At 43.1% G+C, this 26,027-nt stretch overlaps 1 protein-coding gene and 1 pseudogene across 1 annotated transcript; one reads left to right on the forward strand and one right to left on the reverse strand.

Annotated features, from left to right (window-relative positions):
• Positions 1 to 1,074: 1,074 nt before the first annotated feature.
• LOC125902273 (tripartite motif-containing protein 16-like) lies at positions 1,075 to 22,876 on the reverse strand (annotated as a pseudogene).
• Positions 5,320 to 7,390, forward strand: LOC125902280 (tripartite motif-containing protein 16-like). The gene has a single exon (XM_049598523.1). The coding sequence runs from the start codon at positions 5,423 to 5,425 to the stop codon at positions 6,902 to 6,904; it is 1,482 nt and encodes a 493-aa protein (XP_049454480.1). The 5' UTR covers positions 5,320 to 5,422; the 3' UTR covers positions 6,905 to 7,390.
• Positions 22,877 to 26,027: the final 3,151 nt, after the last annotated feature.

Below are 26,027 nucleotides of genomic sequence, written 5' to 3' on the forward strand. Positions count from 1 at the left end.
CTCCAATGGTTTAGGTCATACCTGGCAAATAGGAGCTTCTCCGTAATGATTGGTGACCTCTGCTCTTCTCATGCATCCCTCCCTTGTGGGGTGCCACAGGGATCTATCCTCGGCCCTATTCTGTTTTCACTGTATATCCTACCTCTGGGAGCAATTATAAAAAAAACACAATCTGTCTTTTCATTTTTATGCTGATGATTTGCAGATATATTTGCCCATGAGACCCAATGAAAATACTGCATTTACGAAGCTGCTGGATTGTATTACCGATGTAAAGCGATGGCTGGCGCAGAACTTTTTGCACCTGAACGACAGCAAAACTGAATGTATTTTATTTGGCACGCCACCTATGTCAAATGTTTTCACAACAAATTGTGGTACTCTGGGCCCCTTTTTTAAACCCTCTGTAAAAAACCTTGGGGTAACATTTGACAATGGGCTGAAATTTGATAAACAGATTAGTTCTGTTGTTAGAACAAGATTTTTTCAGCTCCGTCTCCTTGCCAAAGCGAAGCCGTTTCTCAGTCGACAGGACCTTGAGAAGGCAATCCATGCTTTCATCAGTTCAAGACTGGACTACTGTAATGCCCTTTACGTTGGCCTCAGCCAGTCTTCAATTTCACGTCTCCAACTTGTACAAAACGCTGCTGCCCGATTTTTGACAAGCACGTCCAGACGTGAACACATTACCCCTGTGCTGTCGTCACTCCACTGGCTTCCAGTTCGTTTTAGAATTGATTTTAAACTTCTGTTGTTTGTTTTTAATGCCATCAGTGGCCTGGCTCCCTCCTACTTGTCTGAGATTTTAACTATCCGTGATCATGGTAGGGCCCTGCGTTCTTCGGGTCAGCTTCTGTTAGAAGTCCCGAGGTCGAGATACAAACAGTGGGGTGACGGTTCTTTTGCTGTTGCTGCTCCCAGACTGTGGAACAAACTGCCCCCCGACATTCGCACAACTACTGATCTCGGCCTTTTTAAATCGAAGCTGAAGACCCACTTTTTTAGATTGGCTTTCAATGTCTGACTAGGACTGTCTTGTTTTTTTTTTTGTTTTGTTTTTGTTTTTTTCGGGTGTACTTATCTTGTCTGTTCTATTTTTATGTACTTCTGGAAGGCTTTTAATAACCTGCAGCACTATGGCACTTTCCACAGTCAAAACCTGTGTTTTATGTATTGTTTTTCTGTACTGTTTTATGGCTTTGTTGTAAAGCACTTTGGGTAACTTTTGGTTATTGTAAAGGGCTATATAAATAAAATTTGATTTGATTTGATTTGAATAAATCCATTTTCTCTCATGTCATGTAAATGTACTGAGTACGGCACTCACTTCCTGTTCAAACTCTGGCTATTATTTAAGTTCAAGAGTTAAAACACAGAGTTTAACCCTTAAATGACTTCCGTCAATTTCACTTCACACAACTCAGCTGTGTCTCCATAAGCATAAGGCCAAAGTCCAGCATAGAGAGGCTGAGTGAATGTGGTCTGGACTCTGTGGAGGAGAGTCATGGTTTCAGAGACGCTGTAGAAGGACAGAATACCTGCACTGTGATCCAGGTACACTCCTACTCTGGAGGACCGAGGACCTGAGACGGGAGTTTGGACTTTGTTGTGATAAAACTTATAACTGTTATTGTGAAAAAATAACACCCAAGATTTGTCATTGTATCCAAATCTACATTCATCATCCCACCCTGCTCTGCTGATATTCTTGTATGCGACTGCTACATAAACTCCTCCTCTCCACTCCACCTCCCAGTAACAACGTCCAGTCAGACTCTCTCTACTCAGGACCTGATAACATCCAGTGAATCTGTCTGGGTGTTTAGAATAAGACTGTTGTTGTCTCATGAATGTCACTTTCCTGTTCCCCTCAGATAATAACAGTTCTGTATGTGCTGTGTTTGGATCCAGTGTGATGTGACGTGAATATCTGAAGAACTCAGCTCTGGTCTTGGGCTCTGGTTGTGGCAGTAAAACATCCACTTCAGTCCCTCTCAGTGAGACGTTTGTCCATGTGTCCCTCAGAGCGTCCTGTAGTTTATCTCTGACTCCTGACACAGCCGCTGTCACGTCCTCTCCTGAAGCTCTTTGACTCGACTCACTTCAGTTTCCTGCTGCCATCTGAGCTGCTGCTTCACATCAGAGCGTCTTTGCTCCATGAGACGGATCAGCTCAGTGAAGATCTTCTCACTGTGCTCCACTGCTTTATCAGCAGAGCGACTGATAGCCTCCACCTCCTGTTGGAGCAGCTTCACATCTTTCTCTGTGTCCTGGATTCTCTGCTGGATGTTTTGTCGACTCCCCTCCAGCTCTCTCTGCCTCTCAGTCCTTTCTGCTGCAGCTGACACTGTGTCGTGGCCTTTATGTTCATCCACAGAGCAGAGATAACAGATACACTGCTGATCAGTGCGGCAGAACATCTTCATCACCTCATCATGACGAGAGCAGATGTTCTCCTGCAGCTTCTTGGAGGGCTCCACCAGCTTGTGTTTCTGTAATGGAGCCGAGTCACGATGAGGCTGGAGGTGTTTCTCACAGTAAGAGGCCACACACTGCAGACAGGACTTGAAGGCTTTCAGTTTCCTCCCAGTGCAGACATCACAGGCCACATCTTCAGCTCCAGCATAGCAGTGATCAGCAGGAGCAGCTTGGAGTCCAGTCTTCTTCAGTTTCTCCACCAAATCTGCTAACATGGTGTTTTTCCTCAGGACAGGCCTCGGTGTGAAGCTCTGCCTACACTGAGGGCAGCTGTAGATTCTCTTCTCATCCTCTCCATCCCAGAAGCTTTGAATACAGTTGATGCAGTAGCTGTGTCCACAGGGAAGAGTCCCCGGATCCTTCAGTAGATCCAGACAGATGGAACAAGAGAAGCTTTCTCGGTCCAGCTCAACTCCTTTCTGCGCCATTTCACCTCTCAGTGTCAACAACTAGTTTGAGCTCTGATCTAACCAACATGCAGTGAATGGAGTCTGTCAGCTCTCTCACGTCACCACAGTGTCGGTTACACACTGTAGATCTGAAGGGGAGGGAACAAGGAAATGTGTGGACCATAGACTGTATAAATAATGGACGTAGTCACCGTGACATCACCCATCCGTTTCTGAAGAGTGGATTTGAAGCTCAAAATACTCCGCTCTGGACGTCGCCATCTTGGCAGTGCCTGACTCCGCCCAATTCCCGGACAATCAAAAATGGGTAAAGAAGCGGCCGAAGGAAGCCTGGTTGCTTAAACACGCACACCTCGCTCGGCGCTGCTAAGTTAGCTAAGGCTAACAAGCTAGGCTAACAAGCTACGAGGCTAAGAAGCTACGCTACTTTGGCTGGCCCTGTGGTGTTGCTGCTCCCGCTTGATGCCAGCCAAGACTATTCAAGAGAAGGCTGGGACACGGGGTCAAACATGGGGGGATTGCGGATCCTGCGCTAGATAACAAGCGCAGGATCCGCTCAGGAGATCAATGAGCAGCTTATTTCAAGTCCAGTCATAAAATCATGACATGAAAATATGATTCTTTACATTTGGTTCCAAGTGTTTCCATGTTCTTTAATCAGAATTCAACAAGTCAGAGACATTTGAACGTTTAGCCTCAAATCTCACATTCCCAAATACTATGTCTTATCTCTCCCATCTTTCCCATGTGACCTGAATGCAGCATCAGTGTTTCAGGGTGTGACTCCTGTCAACAAACGCACACAGTGTGATATTACACATGTTGAAATGTCTCTTTACCGATGTTGTGTGAAGCTGCCAAAGGCTGAGTGAATTTTGGACTTGTCTTCCTGCAGTGAACATCACAGCAGGTGAACAAGTGAAATGTGACAACTGATACTGATCAACACAAGAGGGCGCCTTCATCCTGCTAAGCAGGGAGGTAGAGGACGTTAAAGCTCCTCCACTCACTTTGTCTGCATGTTTTAGTTTTTAGACTCATGAAACCATTTGATAATAAACACACATGGTGTCACACATGGTGCTAAATTGTGTCAGACCACTAAACGTTCAGGTTTCCTTAAATATCCATAAATATCTCTGTGTGAAGATCAGGCAGCCAGTGATGGTCAAAGGTTGAAATGTATCAGGAGCGTCTGGTGTGTTGCTGATTAAAGAAGCTCCTGGTTTCACCTACATTTATTAAACACACTCTCCTCACATCACTGCTGCAGAGAAACTACATGATTCAAATATGTGCCACCTTTTGCAGAGTCCCCCTCACACAGAAGGCCAACCAGTGCCACATCATCAGCAGTATGTTTGAGTTTCAACTCATTGGTTTACAGAGAAAAGAACAGAGGTGATAAAATGGCACCTGGTGATGCACCTGTGTTCACACTCCTCTCTGACACCTCACCTTTACACACATGCTAGGATTTCATGATTTAAAAAACAAAAAGCTGAAATGATTGTCTTTATTAATGTTTGTTTGGCTCATGATCCTCACTGACTGAAGGTGACACTTTAGTTTGACCTCCTTTATTTCAACTAATAAACACCACACAGTGTTTTGATTTCAAGGTGATCATTTAATATCAACAGTTTTCCTCACAATCACAGTCATGATGAAAATAAAAAGTTTAAGTGACCTCAGTGTGATTTGCTGCGAGAAAACTATAAATATTAATCAAATGCAAAAAACAATATTCTACAGATCCATCCATCAGTCATCAATCAGTTCATGATGAAAACATGAGATGTTTGGAAGATGTTGGATTTTGGATACCTCACTGCACAAATTCAAACCGACAAAAAATCAACGTCATCTGTTGTCAGTGTTTGACAACAACTGACGCTGGCATCAGACATTGTCCTGACATTGAATTTTGGTCAACAGACATCACAACCTAAATTCAACCAAATATAAACACTGGAAAACATTGGTGACCAGCTGGGATGTCAAGAACCCTAAAATCCTTCTATCTTTACAGTTGATATGGTGACTGTGGTCATAGCTATTATCTAATTATTGCTCAGAGTTCTGCACTGATAATTTGGTTTATTTCATGAGACTGGTTTAATCAACTGACTGTCATTTTTCCTTTTTCGGGAATGCTGCTGAAAACTGAATATTTTACTTAAAATGGTCGATAAACATTTTTAATAATTATTATTTCCGATAGACTTTTGAATACTTTGAACTACGAGTTTCCAATAACTGGATGAACTTTACTTGAAAAAGTGAAACATTTAACTAACATGAAATGTCTAACTGTGTGAGCTGAGTGTCGTAGTTTGATTCTGATCTTACTGCCTGTTGTAAATGTCAGATAACACACCCTGCCTCTCACCACTCCTTGTGGAATGCAGCAAAGCCTGAAAAGCCTTCCCTCTCCTCCCTCCTCCTGAAGCCAGCTCGTCTCTATCAACAGATTTGTTTTTCTGATCAGAGAGAGTGAAACTATTTGACAGTCACCATCACTGAGAGGTGAAATGGCGCAGAAAGGAGTTGAGCTGGACCGAGAAACCTTCTCTTGTTCCATCTGTCTGGATCTACTGAAGGATCCGGGGACTCTTCCCTGTGGACACAGCTACTGCATCAACTGTATTCAAAGCTTCTGGGATGGAGAGGATGAGAAGAGAATCTACAGCTGCCCTCAGTGTGGGCAGAGCTTCACACCGAGGCCTGTCCTGAGGAAAAACACCATGTTAGAAGTTTTAGTGGAGGAACTGAAGAAGACTGGACTCCAAGCTGCTGCTGCTGATCACTGCTATGCTGGAGCTGAAGATGTGGCCTGTGATGTCTGCACTGGGAGGAAACTGAAAGCCTTCAAGTCCTGTCTGCAGTGTGTGGCCTCTTACTGTGAGAAACACCTCCAGCCTCATCGTGACTCGGCTCCATTACAGAAACACAAGCTGGTGGAGCCCTCCAAGAAGCTGCAGGAGAACATCTGCTCTCGTCATGATGAGGTGATGAAGATGTTCTGCCGCACTGATCAGCAGTGTATCTGTTATCTCTGCTCTGTGGAGGAACATAAAGGCCACGACACAGTGTCAGCTGCAGCAGAAAGGACTGAGAGGCAGAGAGAGCTGGAGGGGCGTCGACAAAACATCCAGCAGAGAATCCAGGACACAGAGAAAGATGTGAAGCTGCTCCAACAGGAGATCACCGAGCTGAAGAGGAAAGATGCTGAGCTGGAGCAGCTCTCACACATGGAGGATCACACCCAGTTTCTACACAACTACCCCTCACTTTCAGCACTCAGTGAAGCCACACACTCATCCAGCATCAACATCTGTCCTCGCCGCTACTTTGAGGACGTGACAGCGGCTGTGTCAGGAGTCAGAGATAAACTACAGGACGCTCTGAGGGACACACAGACGAACGTCTCACTGAGAGGGACTGAAGTGGATGTTTTACTGCCACAACCAGAGCCCAAGACCAGAGCTGAGTTCTTGAGATATTCATGTCACATCACACTGGATCCAAACACAGCACACACAGAGCTGTTATTGTCTGAGGGGAACAGGAAAGTGACACGAATGAGTGAACAACAGTCTTATTCTGATCACCCAGACAGATTCACTTACTACTGTCAGGTCCTGAGTAGAGAGAGTCTGACTGGACGTTGTTACTGGGAGGTGGAGTGGAGAGGGAGAGTTAATGTAGCAGTCGCATACAAGAATATCAGAAGAGCAGGTTTATTTGGACACAATGACAAATCTTGGATCTTAAGATGTGCCAAAAACAGTTATAACTTTCGTCACAACAGTATTCAAACTCCCGTGTCAGGTCCTTGGTCCTCCAGAGTAGGAGTGTACCTGGATCACAGTGCAGGTATTCTGTCCTTCTATAGCGTCTCTGAAACCATGACTCTCCTCCACAGAGTCCAGACCACATTCGCTCAGCCTCTCTATGCTGGACTTTGGCTTCTTAATGATGGAGACACAGCTGAGTTGCGTCAAGTCAATTAGTCAGGAGTCATTTAATGGTTAAACTCTGTGTTTGGTCTCCATGTTTGTTGCTGACAGCTGATTGTTGTGGCGTTTCTTCACTGCACACAGATCAGCTGTCAGTCAAACATTGTGGGCGGGACTTTGACATCTTCTCCTGAGTTGTTGTGTAAATGTTTGAGTGTGTGTAGGTGGCGCTCCTTCCTGTGTGTGTCACCTCCTTTATCCTCCACACTTTGTTCTCTTTGTGTTCATCTGTAAAGAAATCTATAATCACATTTCTTTGTTTGGCAGACCAAATGTTGTTGTTATGAGGTTTTATAGAAGTGTAATGATCCTGATCATAATCAATAAGGACATCATTCATTATTGTCTTGTACACAGCTGAGATTCTTGTGTGGATGAAGTGAATCTGAGCATGAAATCACTGAACAAGAGTCATTTAATAGTGTTTGCTTTCTGTTGTTGTGTCCATGAACATCAAATAAATTTGGATGCAGATCATAATTTGTGTGGTCACAAGTCATTCAAGTGAAATTTGTTATTTAAATCTTTGTTTTGATCAGATGTGGCCAGCACAAACATGATTTGTTCCTGAGCTTGATGAGGTCTCACTTTAATTTTTAAAACTTTAATTTTAAACATGTATAAATGTTGATATGACAGAATCAATCTGTGAGAAATGTTCTCAGCAGACAGCACCTAACAGAGACACTAGGAAACCAAACACTACCACAGTGACAGTGAGTGACTCAGCTTTTATAACACGTGAAATATTTGAACTCCAACAACAAATGTAAAAATGAGCAGCTTATATCAGGTCCAGTCATAAAACCATGACATGAAAATATGATTCTTTACATTTGGTTCCAAGTGTTTCCATGTTCTTTAATCAGAATTCAACAAGTCAGAGACATTTGAACGTTTAGCCTCAAATCTCACATTCCCAAATACTATGTCTTATCTCTCCCATCTCCCAAGAGAGTATGAGAGGATGCAGGTGACAGTGAGGCCAGTGTGCCAGTCAGAGAGAGAACCATTGAGCAAAAGGTTAGAGTTAGATGGCCTAGAGCAAATGACAGCAAAGAATGGGAGATAGTTAATAGAGATTTGTCAGTAATCTTGAGTAGGCTTAGAGGAAATGCAATAGAAAGGTTAGAAAAGATGGGAGATATAATGTATTATGGTGTAGAGAGGTTTGGGGTGCATGAGAGAAAGAGGAGTGAGAGGGTACAGTCAGGTAAGTCTAGGCGGCAAAGAGAAATAGAGAAGTTAGTCAAGGAAAGGAGACAATTAAGAAAGCAGTGGAAAAAGGCTACAGAAGAAGAAAGGGAAGGAATTAAGGTGTTGCAAGAGGAGTTGAGAAGCAGGCTAGCAGTTCTTAGAAGGGCAGAGCATCTCAGGAAAAAGAGGAGGAAGAAGGAACATGTAAGGACAGGTTTTTTCAGGGACCCTTTTAAGTTTGTTAAAGGATTGTTCAGCCAGGAAAAGGGAGGGCAGCTTAAAGCAAAAAGGCTAGAGGTTGAAGAATATTTGAGAAACACATATTCAGATTTAGAGAAGAATAGGATAGTAGGTTTCCCACCCGATATCCCTCCATTAGGAGGGATAGAGCATGAGATGGATGTCAGGCCACCTAGGTGGAAGGAAGTTCAGGAGGTGGTCAGGCGTGCAAAGGCTTCCTCGGCCCCAGGGCCTAACGTAGTCCCCTACCGGGTTTATAAAGGTGTGCCTGATATCCTTAAATTTTTGTGGAGAGAATAGTTAGAATAGTTTGGGAAAAATAAATTATACCAAGAGCATGGCATAGGGCAAGGGGTGTCCTCATTCCTAAGGAGAAGGAGTCTGTGGACCTTAGCCAGTTCCGGATGATTTCTCTCTTGAATGTGGAGGGGAAGATTTTCTTCAGTGTAGTTGCGCAGAGATTAGCTAGCTACTTAGAAAGGAATAGCTTAATTGATACCATGGTGCAGAAGGCAGGAATACCAGGTTTTTCAGGGTGTTTAGAGCATACTAGCATGATCTGGCACCAGATTCAGCGAAGATTAACAAAAGGGACCTGCATGTAATATTTTTAGATCTTGCAAATGCGTTTGGTTCAGTACCCCACAGCCTCATTTGGAGTGCGTTTGACTACTTCAGTACCACAGGTAGTTGTCAACTTAGTGAAAGCATACTTTCAGGATATTAGGTTGTGTCTAAGTACAGCAGGCTTCACAACAGGTTAGCAGAGGCTAGAAATAGGCATCATGGCAGGGTGTACAATTTCTCCATTCGCATTTACTATGGCAATGGAAGTAATCAAACCCGTAAGTTAAAACCAATATCGTGAAAATTTGAAAGGAATTGGCGATTAACCAAACTGGAAGAATCTCGTTTAATCTGGACAGACAGTCTCAAAACTTATAAGAGGGGCCTCCGCAATGCCAGAGCAAACTATTACTCAGCATTAATAGAAGACAATAAGAACAACCCCAGGTTTCTTTTCAGCACTGTAGCCAGGCTGACTGAGAGTCAGAGCTCTATTGAGCCTTGTATTCCTTTAGCCCTTAGCAGTAATGATTTTATGAGCTTTTTTAATGACAAAATTCTAACTATTAGAGGCAAAATTCATGACCTCCTGTCCTCAGATAGTACCTATCTAACCTCAAACACGGCTGTAAAACCTAATATATATTTAGATTGCTTCTCCCCAATTTCTCTTCAAGAATTGACCGCATTGATTTCTTCATCTAAATCATCAACGTGTCTCTTAGACCCCATCCCAACTAGGCTACTTAAGGAGGTCTTTACTTTAGTTAACACTCATATATTAGATATGATCAATATATCCTTATTACAGGCTATGTACCACAGTCTTTTAAGGTAGCTGTAATTAAACCTCTACTAAAAAAGCCCACCCTGGATCCAGAGGTGTTAGCCAACTATAGACCAATATCTAATCTTCCCTTTATGTCAAAGATCCTTGAGAAAGTAGTTGCAGACCAGCTGTGTGATTTTCTCCATGCTAATAATTTATTTGAGGAATTTCAGTCAGGATTTAGAGTGCATCATAGCACTGAGACAGCACTAGTCAAAATTACAAATGACCTTCTGGTTGCTTCAGACAAAGGACTTGTGTCTGTACTTGTTTTATTAGATCTTAGTGCAGCGTTTGACACAATTGACCATCAAATTCTGCTGCAGAGACTGGATCACTTAATTGGCCTAAAAGGTTCTGCACTGAGCTGGTTTAAATCTTATTTATCTGATCGTTTTCAGTTTGTTGACGTTCATAATGAATCATCCTTACGTACTAAAGTTTGTTTTGGAGTTCCGCAAGGTTCTGTGCTCGGACCAATCCTATTTACTCTATATATGCTTCCTTTAGGTAACATCATTAGAAATCACTCTATAAATTTCCATTGTTATGCGGATGATACTCAGTTGTATTTATCGATGAACCCAGAAGAAAGTAATCAATTAACTAAACTCCATAACTGCCTTAAAGACATAAAAACTTGGATGAGCACCAATTTCCTGATGTTAAATTCAGACAAAACTGAAGTTATTGTTCTTGGCCCCAAACAACTCAGAGACTCTTTATCTGATGACATAGTTTCTCTGGATGGCAGTGCTCTGGCCTCTAGCACTACCGTAAGAAACCTCGGAGTAATATTTGATCAAGATTTGTCTTTTAATTCTCATTTAAAACAAACCTCACAGACTGCATTTTTTCATCTGTGTAATATTGCGAAAAATAGGCCTATCCTGACCCAAAATGATGCAGAAAAATTGGTCCGCGCTTTTGTTACCTCAAGGCTGGATTACTGTAACTCTCTATTATCAGGTAGCTCTAGTAAGTCCTTAAAAACTCTCCAGCTAATTCAGAATGCAGCAGCACGTGTACCAGTGGTGTTACCAGGATGCCAGGTGTGGGTGGGCATTAGTCTTACCTCGGGGGGCAAAAAAAAGTGCTACAATGCTCAAGTAGGTGGAAATCCAGCGTAGAGCTACTGCACCTTAAAACATGTTTTGTTTTCTCCTTAATTGAGATAACTGTTGTTGTGATTTGGGCTAAACAAATAAAAGTTGATTTGATTTTATTTGACTTAGAACACATCCTTAACTGAACAGAATGGACAATGTTTTTTTTTTTGTTTTTGTTTTTGTTTTTTTTTAAGGTGAAAGAGGAGGTAACAGCACAAACAAAGGTTAAAACTTAGAACACATCCATAACTGAACAGTATGGACATGCAGGTGACAATGTTTTTTTTTTTTGTTTTTGTTTTGTTTTTTTTTTAAGGTGAGAGAGGAGGTAACAACACAAACAAAGGTTAAAACTTAGAACATATCCATAACTGAACAGTACGGACATGCAGGTGACAAACAAAGGTTAACTTAGAACACAATAAGATGTGCAGGTAATAAGGCACAGGTTAGGTTATCCTTATCCTCTGGGATATCCTTGTTATCCCAGACACCATCTACAGGACAAGTCTGCGGCTGCTCTTGGCAAATTCTGTCACAAATCTATTCATGTCAAGATTCCTTGTAATTTCTTTCTCATGGGCCAAAATGACTAAATCTCTCTTCCGTGAATGCAGCATTGTTCTGCGGAGAGGAGTGAGAATGCGGGTTAATGTTGAAAAAGAGCTTTCACATGCAGCTGAAGACACACCAATGATTAGTGCAGTGACGTACAATCTGTGCAGGATGGGAAATGCATCTTTGTACTGCTGAATGCATTTGCAAGCTTCAGAGAGGTTCACATCAGTTGGCAGTTTATCCATTAACATTGGTCTTGCAACCACAATTTCATTTTGCAGGCTCAGGCTACTTTGCTCTGTGCGCAAGCACCTGAAGTGGCTTCAGGAGGTGGGGGTCAAGGAAAGCGGCTGTCTTAGGAAGGAGAGAGGATGTGGCTTTCATTAAGTCAACATTCTTTTGAGAGAATCTTGTCTCCATCTCAACAATGGCCCTGTCCAGAATGTTGAACATTGTCCTTTTAAAGGCCAGGTTAGGGTGAGTTTGAGCATCAGCTCCGCCATGTCCTAATGTAGATGAGACTATGGCACCATCAAGCTGTGAGCTAACTATCCGTCTCCTTTTAGGTGGATTGGTACTTCCACACTGAGAGAAATGCTCCTCCCAGAAGGAATCACTTCTCATCTCCTTCAATGTGCCCAGTGAAGCTGTCACAACCTCACATGCAGTGCACAGATCCACAGTTTGTGACTGTAGGATTGAGTTTGCTGATGTCAGTGCGCCAAGCACATGAAGGAGGAATTTTGCAGTTGCAAAGAAGCTCTGCCTCTCAAGCTGGGCCAGGAGACCACTTGCCTCTGTACAAATGTCCAAGGGTGCAGTGTCATCCTCATCAGGAGTCTCCTGATGATGTCCTCGTTGTTCACAATGGACTTAGTGACCTCATAGTGACTGGTCCAGCGAATTTCCAGCAATCTTTTCAGTGTTGGTGCATTGTATGTGTGTGTAACATAATGTTTATGACAAAATGCTTTCAGTGAGCTGGACCAATCAAAAACCTCTTATCTGAAGGCTCAGCTTGCATTGCATGAATAACTGCCAAATGCAGCTGGTGATTGAAGCAGTGAACATAAGGAATGTCCCTGCTAAGCTTTTGTTGAAGGAGGGCCTGCACCCCACCCCTCACTCCAGACATGACCGCAGCATCATCATAGCATTGAGACACTATGTTATCAGCATTATATGACAGGTCAGAAAGATGAGAGAGCAGTTGGGTGCTCACATATTCAGCATCAAGCTGACCCAGTTCCACCAAGCCGATCAGGTGCTCTTCTGGGACAGAGTCACGGACAAATCTTACCACAATGGATAAATTTTCAATATTGCAGCGGTCCCTGGTGCCGTCACTTTTGATACAGAACCCTGGAGAGTCAGAGTTTTCATATCTGGTCCTGATATCATCCAACACCATTTTTGCCAATGTTGCAATTATTTCATTTTGAATGACATTTGATGTGTATTTGGCGTTATCAGGGATGCATTTTGTGATGTCAGCAAGTTTGGGATCTTTTTTCAGTGTATAATCAAAGAGCTTATTCACCAGTCCCTCCTCATCCCCACCCTCATGATAGTGCCCACGCAGAGCAAGCTCATTAATTGTGAGAAACTGAATGACTTCACCCATGCTTTTCACATAGTACCTGTTCTTTTCAACTTGGGTTTGACCCAGCAGATGCACAATAGTGTCACCAGTCTCTGACCGCTGCTTATGCTCCTGCCATGCCATCATAGCTCTGGTATGTGCGGTGCCTGATGCATGTTTGAAAAAGCCTCCGTCTTTTTCAAGTGCTTTTTTCCAATTGGTGTATCCACGCATGGTAAATATGTCCTCGCGGTCTTTATTGGAGCTAAATTTGCGACAAGCAAAACAAAAACTGGCATCGCGCATCACAGAGTATTCCAGCCATGGTCGGGTTTGGTACCAGGCTGCATTAAAGCACCTTAATGTTTTCCCAAACGGCCGTCTGGGGTACGTATTCAGAATAGGTTGTGATGGGCGATCCAAGTTTAAGTCTGGAGGAGCACACACAGCAGGGCCAGAGTCAGAGGACTGGACGGGAAGAACAGGAGGGACGCTTTCAGACGCCGCCGGCAGAGGGGCAGAGCTGCCACCGGGACATGATGCGTCTGCTGGCCGCACATCACCTGCAGACCCCAGCAGTGATACTGAGCCCTGCTCGGTGTTCGCGGCGGTGGTAGAGGGGGAGTTAGCGGGCGTGGAAGCTGCTTGCTTCTTTATGAGCCACCTATGCATCTCTCTTTCTGGCAGTATGTGCACATACTGTCTCTTTCTGGCAGTATGTGTGTGTATAAGTCTTGCTAACACGTAGCACAACACACAACAGAGGACACGACACACAGATGACAGACAAAAAGTACAAGATGAGTGAGATGAATGATAATAGTCCGGTACGAGAGGCAAAAGTAGGAGACGGTGGTAGTGCTAGGGCAAATAGATCGCTGACGTGACTGAAACTAGATGGCGAGGCAGACGAGTAATAAATGAAGAGCAGCAGGACAAACGTCAAGTACTGTCTGAACTACTGACGGTGTCTGCGAGTTGCGCTTTGGCACATGCGCGATTCATTCGCACCCTGGACGCCGAGGGGTTAACATCTCCCTGCTGGGAGGGGCTGCTCCGTGGGGACTGAGCTGACAGTGTGTGCTGTAGGACGCGGGAGAGTCCACGGCAGTGTCCGCTGACATCACAGTACTATATGAATGGGATACCATACGCGGTGCCCAGACTGCCGTCAGTACTACATCCAGTTTTCCTTGGGTGGGCAGAGCGTGTCCGTGGGTGGGCACTGCCCACCCCTGCCCCCCCCAGGTAACGCCCCCGACGTGTACTAACAGGAACTAAGAAACGAGATCATATTTCTCCTGTTTTAGCTTCTCTGCACTGGCTCCCTGTAAAATCCAGAATTGAATTTAAAATCCTACTGTTAACTTATAAAGCTCTAAATGGTCAAGCTCCGTCATATCTTAGAGAGCTCATAGTGCCATATTATCCCACCAGAACACTGTGCTCTGAGAACGCAGGGTTACTCGTGGTCCCTAAAGTCTCCAAAAGTAGATCAGAAGCCAGAGCCTTCAGCTATCAGGCTCCTCTCCTGTGGAATCATCTTCCTGTTACGGTCCGGGAGGCAGACACCGTCTCCACATTTAAGACTAGACTTAAGACTTTCCTCTTTGATAAAGCTTATAGTTAGGGCTGGCTCAGGCTTGCCCTGTACCAGCCCCTAGTTAGGCTGACTTAGGCCTAGTCTGCCGGAGGACCCCCCTATAATACACCGGGCACCTTCTCTTCTTCGTATTCTATTACTGCATCTTACTAACTCGGCCATTCTGGATGTCACTAACTCGGCTTCTTCTCCGGAGCCTTTGTGCTGCACTGTCTCTCAGATTAACTCATATCACAGCGGTGCCTGGACAGCGTGACGTGTGTGGTTGTGCTGCTGCCGTGGTCCCGCCAGATGCCTCCTGCTCCTGCTGCCATCATTAGTCATTAGTCATACTTCTACTGTTATTATACACATATGACTATTGTCACACATGTATACTGCCAGATATTAATACATACTTTCAACATATTGTACCACAGTAGCCAGAACTATAACTATAATATTATTACTTTCAATAATGTTGTTGTAAGATACTGTCATTACCTGCATCTCTCTCTCTCTCTCTCTCTCTCTCTCTCTCAGTGTGTCATATGGATTACTGTTAATTTATTATGCTGATCTGTTCTGTACGACATCTATTGCACGTCTGTCCGTCCTGGAAGAGGGATCCCTCCTCAGTTGCTCTTCCTGAGGTTTCTACCATTTTTTTTCCCCGTTAAAGGGTTTTTTTGGGGAGTTTTTCCTGATCAGCTGTGAGGGTCATAAGGACAGAGGGATGTCGTATGCTGTAAAGCCCTGTGAGGCAAATTGTGATTTGTGATATTGGGCTTTATAAATAAAATTGATTGATTGATTGATTGAATCATCAGGGCTTCTAAGTGGGTGGTAGGTGGGGAGAGACGGCAGAACAGGTTGCATCTTCCATCAGTTAGGGCTTACATGGATGACATGACACTGGTGACCACAACAATGCCATGTACAAAGAGGCTACTAGAGAAGGTAAATAAGAACCTCAAGTGGGCCAGCATGAAAATCAAGCCTAATAAATCTAGAAGCATCTCGATATGTAGAGGGAAGTTAAAGATATAATGTGTAGTTTTTCCACATAAAAATGTCTAAAAACGACTAAACCAATATTACATATTTTGTTTAGTTGTGTACTTTGATTATCAGAAATGTTTCCAGCAATTTTTCAGACACAGATAAATATGAAATATTAATAACAGTAACGGACCGTGTCATTAGGTCACAATGGTGGCGTAACTCCAGTTACCATAGACATTAAATGACGGCGAAGAAGAAGAAGCAGACCGGATGTGACGTCAGAGAATGAACGTTAATGTTGCTAGGCTAAACGAACTCATCGTGGATCATGATTATGCACTGACAGTTGCTGCACCTTCTGACACCGAAGCTGTCCCGATAAACAACCCGGTAAAACGGAAACGTACGGGTCAACCAAGCGATCCCAAAAGAATTTGGGATAAGAAGAGGGCTAAATCCAGGATAAATATTGGTGTGGCCTTTCCGAGATGGAGAGAGCTTCGTGAAAATCTAGGACTACAATTCGATGCCGACCTCGCGTGTGTTCTACTAGACAGGTAAGCAAACATCTGGCTGATGTTATCAAAATATTAATAATTTCCACCAGTGAATTGCAAGCACTGCTGCCTGCCGGGGGTGGAGCGGAGGCTGGCTAACCACAACATCTAACGTTAACGATAGGTTTCTATAATGCTGAGCTGATGCCGGTAAATGAACTGCATTTATAAAAGAGGCAGAGGAATAGCTAAACATAAGACGCACTAAGCAAGAGAGAGCAGCAGAGAGGGAGAAGCCATCGCTAACTGTAAAACTAGCAGTTTGCTCAAATAACTAGCAGATTGCTAACCGCTCAGCTAAAGTAAGTAGCATTTCTGAATAGAGTGTAAATAACTGAGGTTAGTGAGACAGTCGCTAAAAAAGAGAGCCATGACTTTAACACAGAAAACCGGACATTATAATCAGTTTATAAAAAAAAAAACCGGACACCCTGGACAGGACGTGAAAAGTGGACATGTCCGGGCAAAAGAGGACGTTTAGTCAGCCTAAGTAACGTTGCTACTGATAGTTAGATCAGAGTTTGACGATCCGGTGTAAGATCGGCTCGGGCTGCTACACCGGCCGACGGACCCCATTTGCATAAAGTGAAACATAAAGTGAATAAAACTTCAGTAATATTCCTCGTCCATGAGCATTTCTCTGCTGCTGAAGCTCGCTCTGCCAAAAAAACCTGCCACGGTAGGTTTCAGTTACACGGAGTGAGGAACGTTAGATCTGTATCTGTTATATAACTACAACTCCCATGATCCCACGCTACTTTGTGATGTTATCCAACTCTGTCTTCTGTTATTGTTTTGGTTTGAGACCCATAGCGGCAGAAAATTACATACTGTACGTTTAATTCAAATAAACACAAGAAGTTTGTGCTCTAGAGAAAGGATCAGCACTCAGTGAATAACCTCCTAAGCCCTATGATAAGCTATTATGGCAAGACTTAACTATACAGACCAATGAGCAGTGATAACTAGCATGTCTTTGGGGTCATCGGGTGGGAACCTCCTTTCACTGGTGTTTCGTCTAGTTGGTCCCACGACACCTCCAGGAGGCTAGACAGTGATCTCTGGCGTCCCAGAGACACTCCCCTAATGCCAGGTCTCACTGCTCCCCGCACCAACCCAACAACCTCCTTTACCTTACTTACACATGGCTTTCTCAGCCCAAACAGCACTGCCACCTTCAACAAACCCAGGCTCCGTACATGCGAGCTCCAGGTAGAGACAGTGCTGATACTACCTTTCCTAGCACATTCACCATACTCTATTTCATATGCTACATAGCATAACTACAATATAAGCTAAAGTTAAAGGAGATAGATAAACTTACAGGATCAGCAAACACACTCACCTTGCAGCATGGTCTCAGACAAAATGGATTCAAATAGGCCACTCCCACACTTAAATAACCTTCCTCTTCCTGGATTTCCTCCTGAGAGGAAGTGGATCTCGCCACCTGATCTCAAGGAGTTATGTGCCCTGCTTAGTAGTTCCCCCTGCTGGCTCCCAACTGACATTATTTCTTCTGTAATAGAAAAAGTGGCTGGTTCTTGCTGCTTCATCTGACATTTCCCTCACTGTCTTCTTCAAATTCTGTCCCCGCACTCCGAGTTCCCCCAGGAGCGAGACAGCTGATCTTGCTATGAATCCCCTACACCCCACTTCCACTGGACAAATCCTAGTCTTCCATCCTCGCTGCTCAGCTTCTGCTCCTAAGTCTGCATATCTAAGCTTTTTTCTTTCATAGGCTTCTTCCACTGAGTCTTCCCAAAGAACTGTCAGCTCAATGAAATAAACTATCCGTTGACTCACTGACCACAACACTAAGTCAGGCCTCTGCTTGGTACAAACTATTTCCTGGGGAACAACAAGCTTTCCCCCTAAATCTACTTGCATTTCCCAATCACAAGCACCTTCTGGGTGGCCACACCCTTGCCTCCTCACTAACTTATCTCTTCTGTGTTTCTTTCCCTCACGGACAAACGGAATTGCTAAACTCCTATCCTTAACACCTTCTGAATTCACCTGTCTTCGTTTCCCTTTGATTCCTGCAGCTAAACATTTCAACACCTGGTTATGTCTCCATGTATATCGGCCTTGTGACAAGCTAACTTTACAGCCTGACAAAATATGCTTTAAGGTTGCGGTACGTGAACACAATGGGCATGATGGGTCCTCATTTACCCACAGTTTTAGGTTCTGGGGGGTTGGTAGCACATCGTATGTAGCCCCTACCAGGAATCTAATACGATTCTCCTCCATACTCCACAGGTCCCTCCAACTAAGCTTCCTCTTCTCTACACTTTACCAATTCAACCACTGTCCCTGTTTAGCCTGGGCCACTACCTTTGCACCCCTTAATATCTCCTCATGTCTGCGTATCTGTTCCACAACCAGCTTTCTTTTATCTTTGAGGCCTGCTTTATTCCATACCGGTTTGCCTGAGCCAAGCCCCAGGCCTCCCCGGCCAAACTGAACATTACCTACAGTCTCTGCATGCCTAAGAGCTGCCTCTGCCTCCTGAACTGCTGATCTTGGGTTCCACTTCCTCCCCTTGGTTGGATTTGGAGCCACACTCCTAACTACCACGTCCTTACTCCCAGATAACAAGAGCTCTGTCCTGACCTTGGCCCATTTAAATTCCTCTGTTAAACTAGATACTGGCAGCTGAAGTATCCCTTTTCCATACAATGCAACACTACTTAGGCACCTAGGAGCGCCCAACCACTTCCTAATATAGGAGCTAAGCGACCTTTCAATTCTCTCCACAATGAATATTGGAATTTCATAAATTGACAATGGTCACATTAACCTAGGATATAGCCCAAATTGCAAACACCACAACTTCAACTTTCCTGGAAGTTCTGATTTATCTGTTCTGTCCAATCCTTCTGCCACATCTTTCCTAAATTTCACCACCTGTTCCTCATCATTCAATTCTACATTGTACCACCTACCTAAGCTCTTTACTGACTTTTCCCTAATTGTTGGGATGTCCTCATCATCTATGACAAACTTCCTGTCACTTAAATTCCCTCTACATATCGAGATGCTTCTGGATTTATTAGGCTTGATCTTCATGCTGGCCCACTTGAGGTTCTTATTTACCTTCTCTAGGAGCCTCGTTGTACATCGCATTGTTGTGGTCACCAGTGTCATGTCATCCATGTAAGCCCTAACTGGTGGTATAATTTATTTTTCCCAAACTATTCTAACTATTCTCTCCACAAAAATTTAAGGATATCAGACGCACCTTTATAAACCCGGTAGGGGACTCCATTAGGCCCTGGGGCCGAGGAAGCCTTTGCACGCCTGACCACCTCCTGAACTTCCTTCCACCTAGGTGCCCTGACATCCATCTCATGCTCTATCCCTCCTAATGGAGGGATATCGGGTGGGAAACCTACTATCCTATTCTTCTCTAAATCTGAATATGTGTTTCTCAAATATTCTTCAACCTCTAGCCTTTCTGCTTTAAGCTGCCCTCCCTTTTCCTGGCTGAACAATCCTTTAACAAACTTAAAAGGGTCCCTGAAAAAACCTGTCCGTACATGTTCCTTCTTCCTCCTCTTTTTCCTGAAATGCTCTGCCCTTCTAAGAACTGCTAGCCTGCTTCTCAACTCCTCTTGCAACACCTTAATTCCCTCCCTTTCTTCTTCTGTAGCCTTTTTCCACTGCTTTCTTAACTGTCTCCTTTCCTTGACTAACTTCTCTATTTCTCTTTGCCGCCTAGACTTACCTGACTGTACCCTCTCACTCCTCTTTCTCTCACGCACCCCAAACCTCTCTACACCATATGAATACATTATATCTCCCATCTTTTCTAACCTTTCTATTGCATTTCCTCTAAGCCTACTCAAGATTACTGACAAATCTCTATTAACTATCTCCCATTCTTTACTGTCATTTGCTCTAGGCCATCTAACTCTAACCTTTTGCTCAATGGTTCTCTCTCTGACTGGCACACTGGCCTCACTGTCACCTGCATCCTCTCTTGGGAGATGGGAGAGATAAGACATAGTATTTGAGAATGTGAGATTTGAGGCTAAACGTTCAAATGTCTCTGACTTGTTGAATTCTGATTAAAGAACATGGAAACACTTGGAACCAAATGTAAAGAATCATATTTTCATGTCATGGTTTTATGACTGGACCTGATATAAGCTGCTCATTTTTACATTTGTTGTTGGAGTTCAAATATTTCACGTGTTATAAAAGCTGAGTCACTCACTGTCACTGTGGTAGTGTTTGGTTTCCTAGTGTCTCTGTTAGGTGCTGTCTGCTGAGAACATTTCTCACAGATTGATTCTGTCATATCAACATTTATACATGTTTAAAATCAAAGTTTTAAAAATTAAAATGAGACCTCATCAAGCTCAGGAACAAATCATGTTTGTGCTGGCCACATCTGATCAAAACAAAGATTTAAATAACAAATTTCACTTGAATGACTTGTGACCACACAAATTATGATCTGCATCCAAATTTATTTGATGTTCATGGACACAACAACAGAAAGCAAACACTATTAAATGACTCTTGTTCAGTGATTTCATGCTCAGATTCACTTCATCCACACAAGAATCTCAGCTGTGTACAAGACAATAATGAATGAAGTCCTTATTGATTATGATCAGGATCATTACACTTCTATAAAACCTCATAACAACAACAACATTTGGTCTGCCAAACAAATAAATGTGATTATAAATTTCTTTATAGATGAACACAAAGAGAACAAAGTGTGGAGGATAAAGGAGGTGACACACACAGGAAGGAGCGCCACCTACACACACTCAAACATTTACACAACAACTCAGGAGAAGATGTCAAAGTCCCGCCCACAATGTTTGACTGACAGCTGATCTGTGTGCAGTGAAGAAACGCCACAACAATCAGCTGTCAGCAACAAACATGGAGACCAAACACAGAGTTTAACCCTTAAATGACTTCAGACTATTTGACTTGACACAACTCAGCTGTGGAATCAGAACAAAGACAAAGTCCAGCATAGAGAGGCTGAGTGAATGTGGTCTGGACTCTGTGGAGGAGAGTCATGGTTTCAGAGACGCTGTAGAAGGACAGAATACCTGCACTGTGATCCAGGTACACTCCTACTCTGGAGGACCAAGGACCTGAGACGGGAGTTTGGACTGTGTTGTGACAAAACTTATAACTGTTATTGTTACATGTTAACATCCAAGATTTGTCATTGAATCCAAATAAACATTCAGACCCCCCTGCTCTGCTGATATTCTTGTATGCAACTGCTACATAAACTCCTCCTCTCCACTCCACCTCCCAGTAACAACGTCCAGTCAGACTCTCTCTACTCAGGACCTGACAATATACAGTGAATCTGTCTGGGTGTTTAGAATAAGACTGTTGTTGTTTCATTCGTGTCACTTTCCTGTTCCCCTCAGATAATAACAGCAGTGTGTGTGCTGTGTTTGGATCCAGTGTGATGTGACGTGAATATCTGAAGAACTCAGCTCTGGTCTTGGGCTCTGGTTGTGGCAGTAAAACATCCACTTCAGTCCCTGTCAGTGTGACGTTTGTCCATGTGTCCCTCAGAGTGTCCTGTAGTTTATCTCTGACTCCTGACACAGCCGCTGTCACGTCCTCAAAGTAGCGGAGAGGACGGATGTTGATGCTGGATGAGTGTGTGGCTTCACTGAGTGCTGACAGTGAGGGGTAGTTGTGTAGAAACTGGGTGTGATCCTCTGTGTGTGAGAGCTGCTCCAGCTCAGCGTCTTTCCTCTTCAGCTCAGTGATCTCCTGCTCCAGCTTCTCCTGAAGCTCTTTGACTCGACTCACTTCAGTTTCTTGCTGCCATCTGAGCTGCTGCTTCACATCAGAGCGTCTTTTCTCCATGAGACGGATCAGCTCAGTGAAGATCTTCTCACTGTGCTCCACTGCTTTATCAGCAGAGCGACTGATAGCCTCCACCTCCTGTTGGAGCAGCTTCACATCTTTCTCTGTGTCCTGGATTCTCTGCTGGATGTTTTGTCGACTCACCTCCAGCTCTCTCTGCCTCTCAGTCCTTTCTGCTGCAGCTGACACTGTGTCGTGGCCTTTATGTTCCTCCACAGAACAGAGATAACAGATACACTGCTGGTCAGTGCGGCAGAACATCTTCATCACCTCATCATGGCGAGCAGATGTTCTCCTGCAGCTTCTTGGAGGGCTCCACCAGCTTGTGTTTCTTGAATGGAGCCGAGTCACGATGAGGCTGGAGGTGTTTCTCACAGTAAGAGGCCACACACTGCAGACAGGACTTGAAGGCTTTCAGTTTCCTCCCAGTGCAGACATCACAGGCCACATCTTCAGCTCCAGCATAGCAGTGATCAGCAGGAGCAGCTTGGAGTCCAGTCTTCTTCAGTTCCTCCACTAAAACTGCTAACATGGTGTTTTTCATCAGGACAGGCCTCGGTGTGAAGCTCTGCCTACACTGAGGGCAGCTGTAGATTCTCTTCTCATCCTCTCCATCCCAGAAGCTTTGAATACAGTTGATGCAGTAGCTGTGTCCACAGGGAAGAGCCACCGGATCCTTCAGTAGATCCAGACAGATGGAACAAGAGAAGGTTTCTTGGTCCAGCTCAACTCCTTTCTGCGCCATTTCACCTCGTGGCAGTGACTGTGTGAGTTTCACTCTCTGAGAAGTGAAACTAGTTTGAGCTCTGATCTAAACATCATGTGTTCCTGCAGTGAATGGAGCCTGTCAGCTCTCTCACGTCACCACCGTGTTGGTTACACACTGTAGATCTGAAGGGGAGGGAACAAGGAAATGTGTGGACAGAGTGGAGCTGGCTGTGTGTGTGAGAGCAGGAAGAGGAGGAGGGCTCATCAAGCTGAGTCATTCCAGGAAGAGGAGCAGTTTGACAGAGATACTGTGTGTTTAACACTTGTTTCCAACAGAACTCATTTCTCATTTAAAAACACTGATCACTTCCTCTTTTAGGAGGTAAACTCTTCTAAGAATCAGAGGGTTTGGAGACGGCTCCACAGTTTTCTAAACTGTCCCGTAATTAAGTTTCATCAAACTCATGATTGTTTCCAATAATTCTAAAACAGTAAATATGAGACACAGAATTTAATCACTGCTGTAAAGATAATGAAACTCCAACAATTAAACTATTAGCAGATGAAAGTCTTTAAGTTATGTCTGAGAGAAAACAGATTCAATTCAGGAAGTCAGTTTGAGTAAAAGATGTATTTTGATGATAAATTCATTTGAACAGCTGATTCAAATTAGTTACTTGGTGCAGCTCTGAATCCCCACAGGACCTGAATGCACCAGATTATTTGGTTCTGCACTTTAGCTTGTGACATGTTTGTACAGGTGACTATAAAAAGGTTTCTTTCTTATATTCACCATCAGCTGTTAAACTGAAAATAGGAAACAATACAGGTTCCGGTCAGGGATTTCAAAATAAAAGGAGGACAATGAGCAACAACATTTAAATAAGCACAACTGGAAAAACATCTACAGGCTGATTGCAAGATTTATCATAATTTTTATTTTCATTCATGTATATGTTTAGACGTAATGATATAGTTTTTTATATTTCTTATTTTATTTATTTATTCATTTGCCCCAAGTAATAATGTTTAGTAAACATGTTTACAGCCTGCTACAAAAACAGTTTTGGTCTCTATAGCTAATTTCTACACTCGTGACAACTGTACATGGGATGAATTTTAACGTAACGTATTTTTTAAGGCCCAAAGTTACACATATTTAACCCTTTGAACCCTGAGCTCAGTGGTGAGGAAACATGAAAAAAAGACAATGAGAAACTTGGTGAGAAGATTTTTCAATGAGAAAAAATAAAAGTAAAAAAGATTAAGATTCTTTTTTAAAGCTCGGGAAAATCTACACTTATAATTATTGATATGATTATTTTTATTATTTTTTTGCACAATATTTTTATAGGTCTTTTTCAAAGTAGTGCAAGACATACAAGAAAAATAATGATAAAAGTAAAAGAAAAAAAGGCAAATAAAAGGAGTAAGTAAAACGAGCAAATACTGAACAGAGCGTACACTTCAAGCAATGACATTGTTGCATCACTAGTACTCTAAGTTCAAACACAAATTCTCAAGGGAGAGGTGAGTGGCCTATTATAGATCTTATCAATGATCAGGGTCCCCATTAAACTTAGTAAGATGGTCTAAAAATGGCTGCCAAGTCTGGTAGAACTTCTTAAGATTGTTCATCATGCTGTATGGAATTTTCTCCATGTGCAGTAGAGAGCTAAGTTCTGTCAGCCATGTCTTGAAAACGGGTACAATTTCTGACTTCCGGTGCATCAAAATCAGTCTCTTTGCTGTTATCATTCCATACATAGTGTTCTGGACAGGGAGGGTAGGAGTCAACAAAGACAGAGAATAGCCAAGCAGTGCCACCTCTGGCTCAGGCTTGAACACACAATTATACATTTCAGTAAACCATTTGAACACTTTACTCCAGAAATCATGCAACTTTGGACACGTCCAGAAAAGATGGGCTAGGGAGCCATCAGCAGGCTTACAGCGATCACATAAAGGAGAGATTGTAGGATAGATTCTATGTAACTTAGTTTTTGAGTAGTGAAGTCTATGCGTGACCTTAAATTGAATTAACTGATGTCTGACATTAATTGAACAGTATTGAATCCTGCTGAGGCTCTCCTCCCAAACATTATCATCAATCTGTAACCCTAACTCATCCTCCCAAGCTGTCTTTAAAGAGTGAGTGGAAAAATTCACTTGACCAGAAAATACCTCAACAAAATCAGAAATCAAATGTTTTGCATCAGGAGGGCCGAGCAAAAGTTTATAAACCTTGCTATCCTCAGGGAGAGACTCAAAATTAGACACATTTTGGCGCACATAGTTCCTGATTTGTAGGTATCTAAAGAAGTGTGACGATGGAAGAGAAAACTTGAACTAACTGTTTGTTAATGTACAGATCTTTTAAAATGACTATACCTTTAAGCTTCCAACTGTAGAAAGTTGGGTCAGAGAATGAAGGGGGAAATGCATGGTTACGACACAGTGAGCTATAAATAGAAGTGTCAGGCATCTTGCAGCATTTCTTAATTTACTGCCATATTTTCAAGCAGTTGAGAATTATTCGGTTATTCACCTTGGTATTTACAGGGCGTCCAGGTGCTGAGAAAAGAAGTGCTGGGAGTGAACTGTTTATGATGTCTTCCTTTTCAATATCTGGACTATAACCTTCCTGCCAGTAGGCAAGCGCTCCAAGATTTGCTGCCCAATAATAATGCTGGAAGCACGGTAGCCCAAATCCACCCCTCTCTCTCATTTTTGTAAATGAATTTTGGATATTCTGTGAGCTTTAAAACCCCAGATAAAAGACATGATTGTTGAGTCTAGTAGTTTAAAGAATGATTTTGTTAGGAAAATGGGAAGATTTTGAAAGAGGTACCGAAATCTCAACAGAGAAACCATCTTAATTGCATTTATACGACCCACCATGGAAAGAGGGAGTGTGCGCCACTTGCCAATATCTCCTTTCAATTTCTCCACCTTATCAAGAAAATTTAGTTTGAAGATTAATTTGGGATCTTTTGGCAGGATTACTCCTAGGTACTTCAGTTTATCTGTAACTTTGAAAGGGAGACTGTGCAAGAATTCTGCTTCAAGGTTATTGTCATGATTATTACATTTTAAAATGATGTTACAGAATTATTATAATTTTTAAGCGCTCTTTCCAGGTTGTTTCATTTTTCATATTTTCTTGTTTTTAATTTTTAATAAATTTTTGGGTCATTTCTTCTTTAGTTGCCTTTTTCACGTGTGTTTAAAGAAATAAAGCCAGTTTGCTCAGGTTTCAGAGGGTTGTGGGCGGGGCTGCTTTGAGTGACAGATTGTCTGCGAGGCGTCGCTACA

Source organism: Epinephelus fuscoguttatus, linkage group LG15 (assembly GCF_011397635.1).
Source record: "Epinephelus fuscoguttatus linkage group LG15, E.fuscoguttatus.final_Chr_v1".
In the NCBI taxonomy this organism is placed as follows: Eukaryota; Metazoa; Chordata; class Actinopteri; order Perciformes; family Serranidae; genus Epinephelus; species Epinephelus fuscoguttatus.

Bases quoted from the DNA above. Each gene is read 5' to 3' on its own strand.
- LOC125902280 (XM_049598523.1), top strand. From the start codon at position 5,423: ATGGCGCAGAAAGGAGTTGAGCTGGACCGAGAAACCTTCTCTTGTTCC.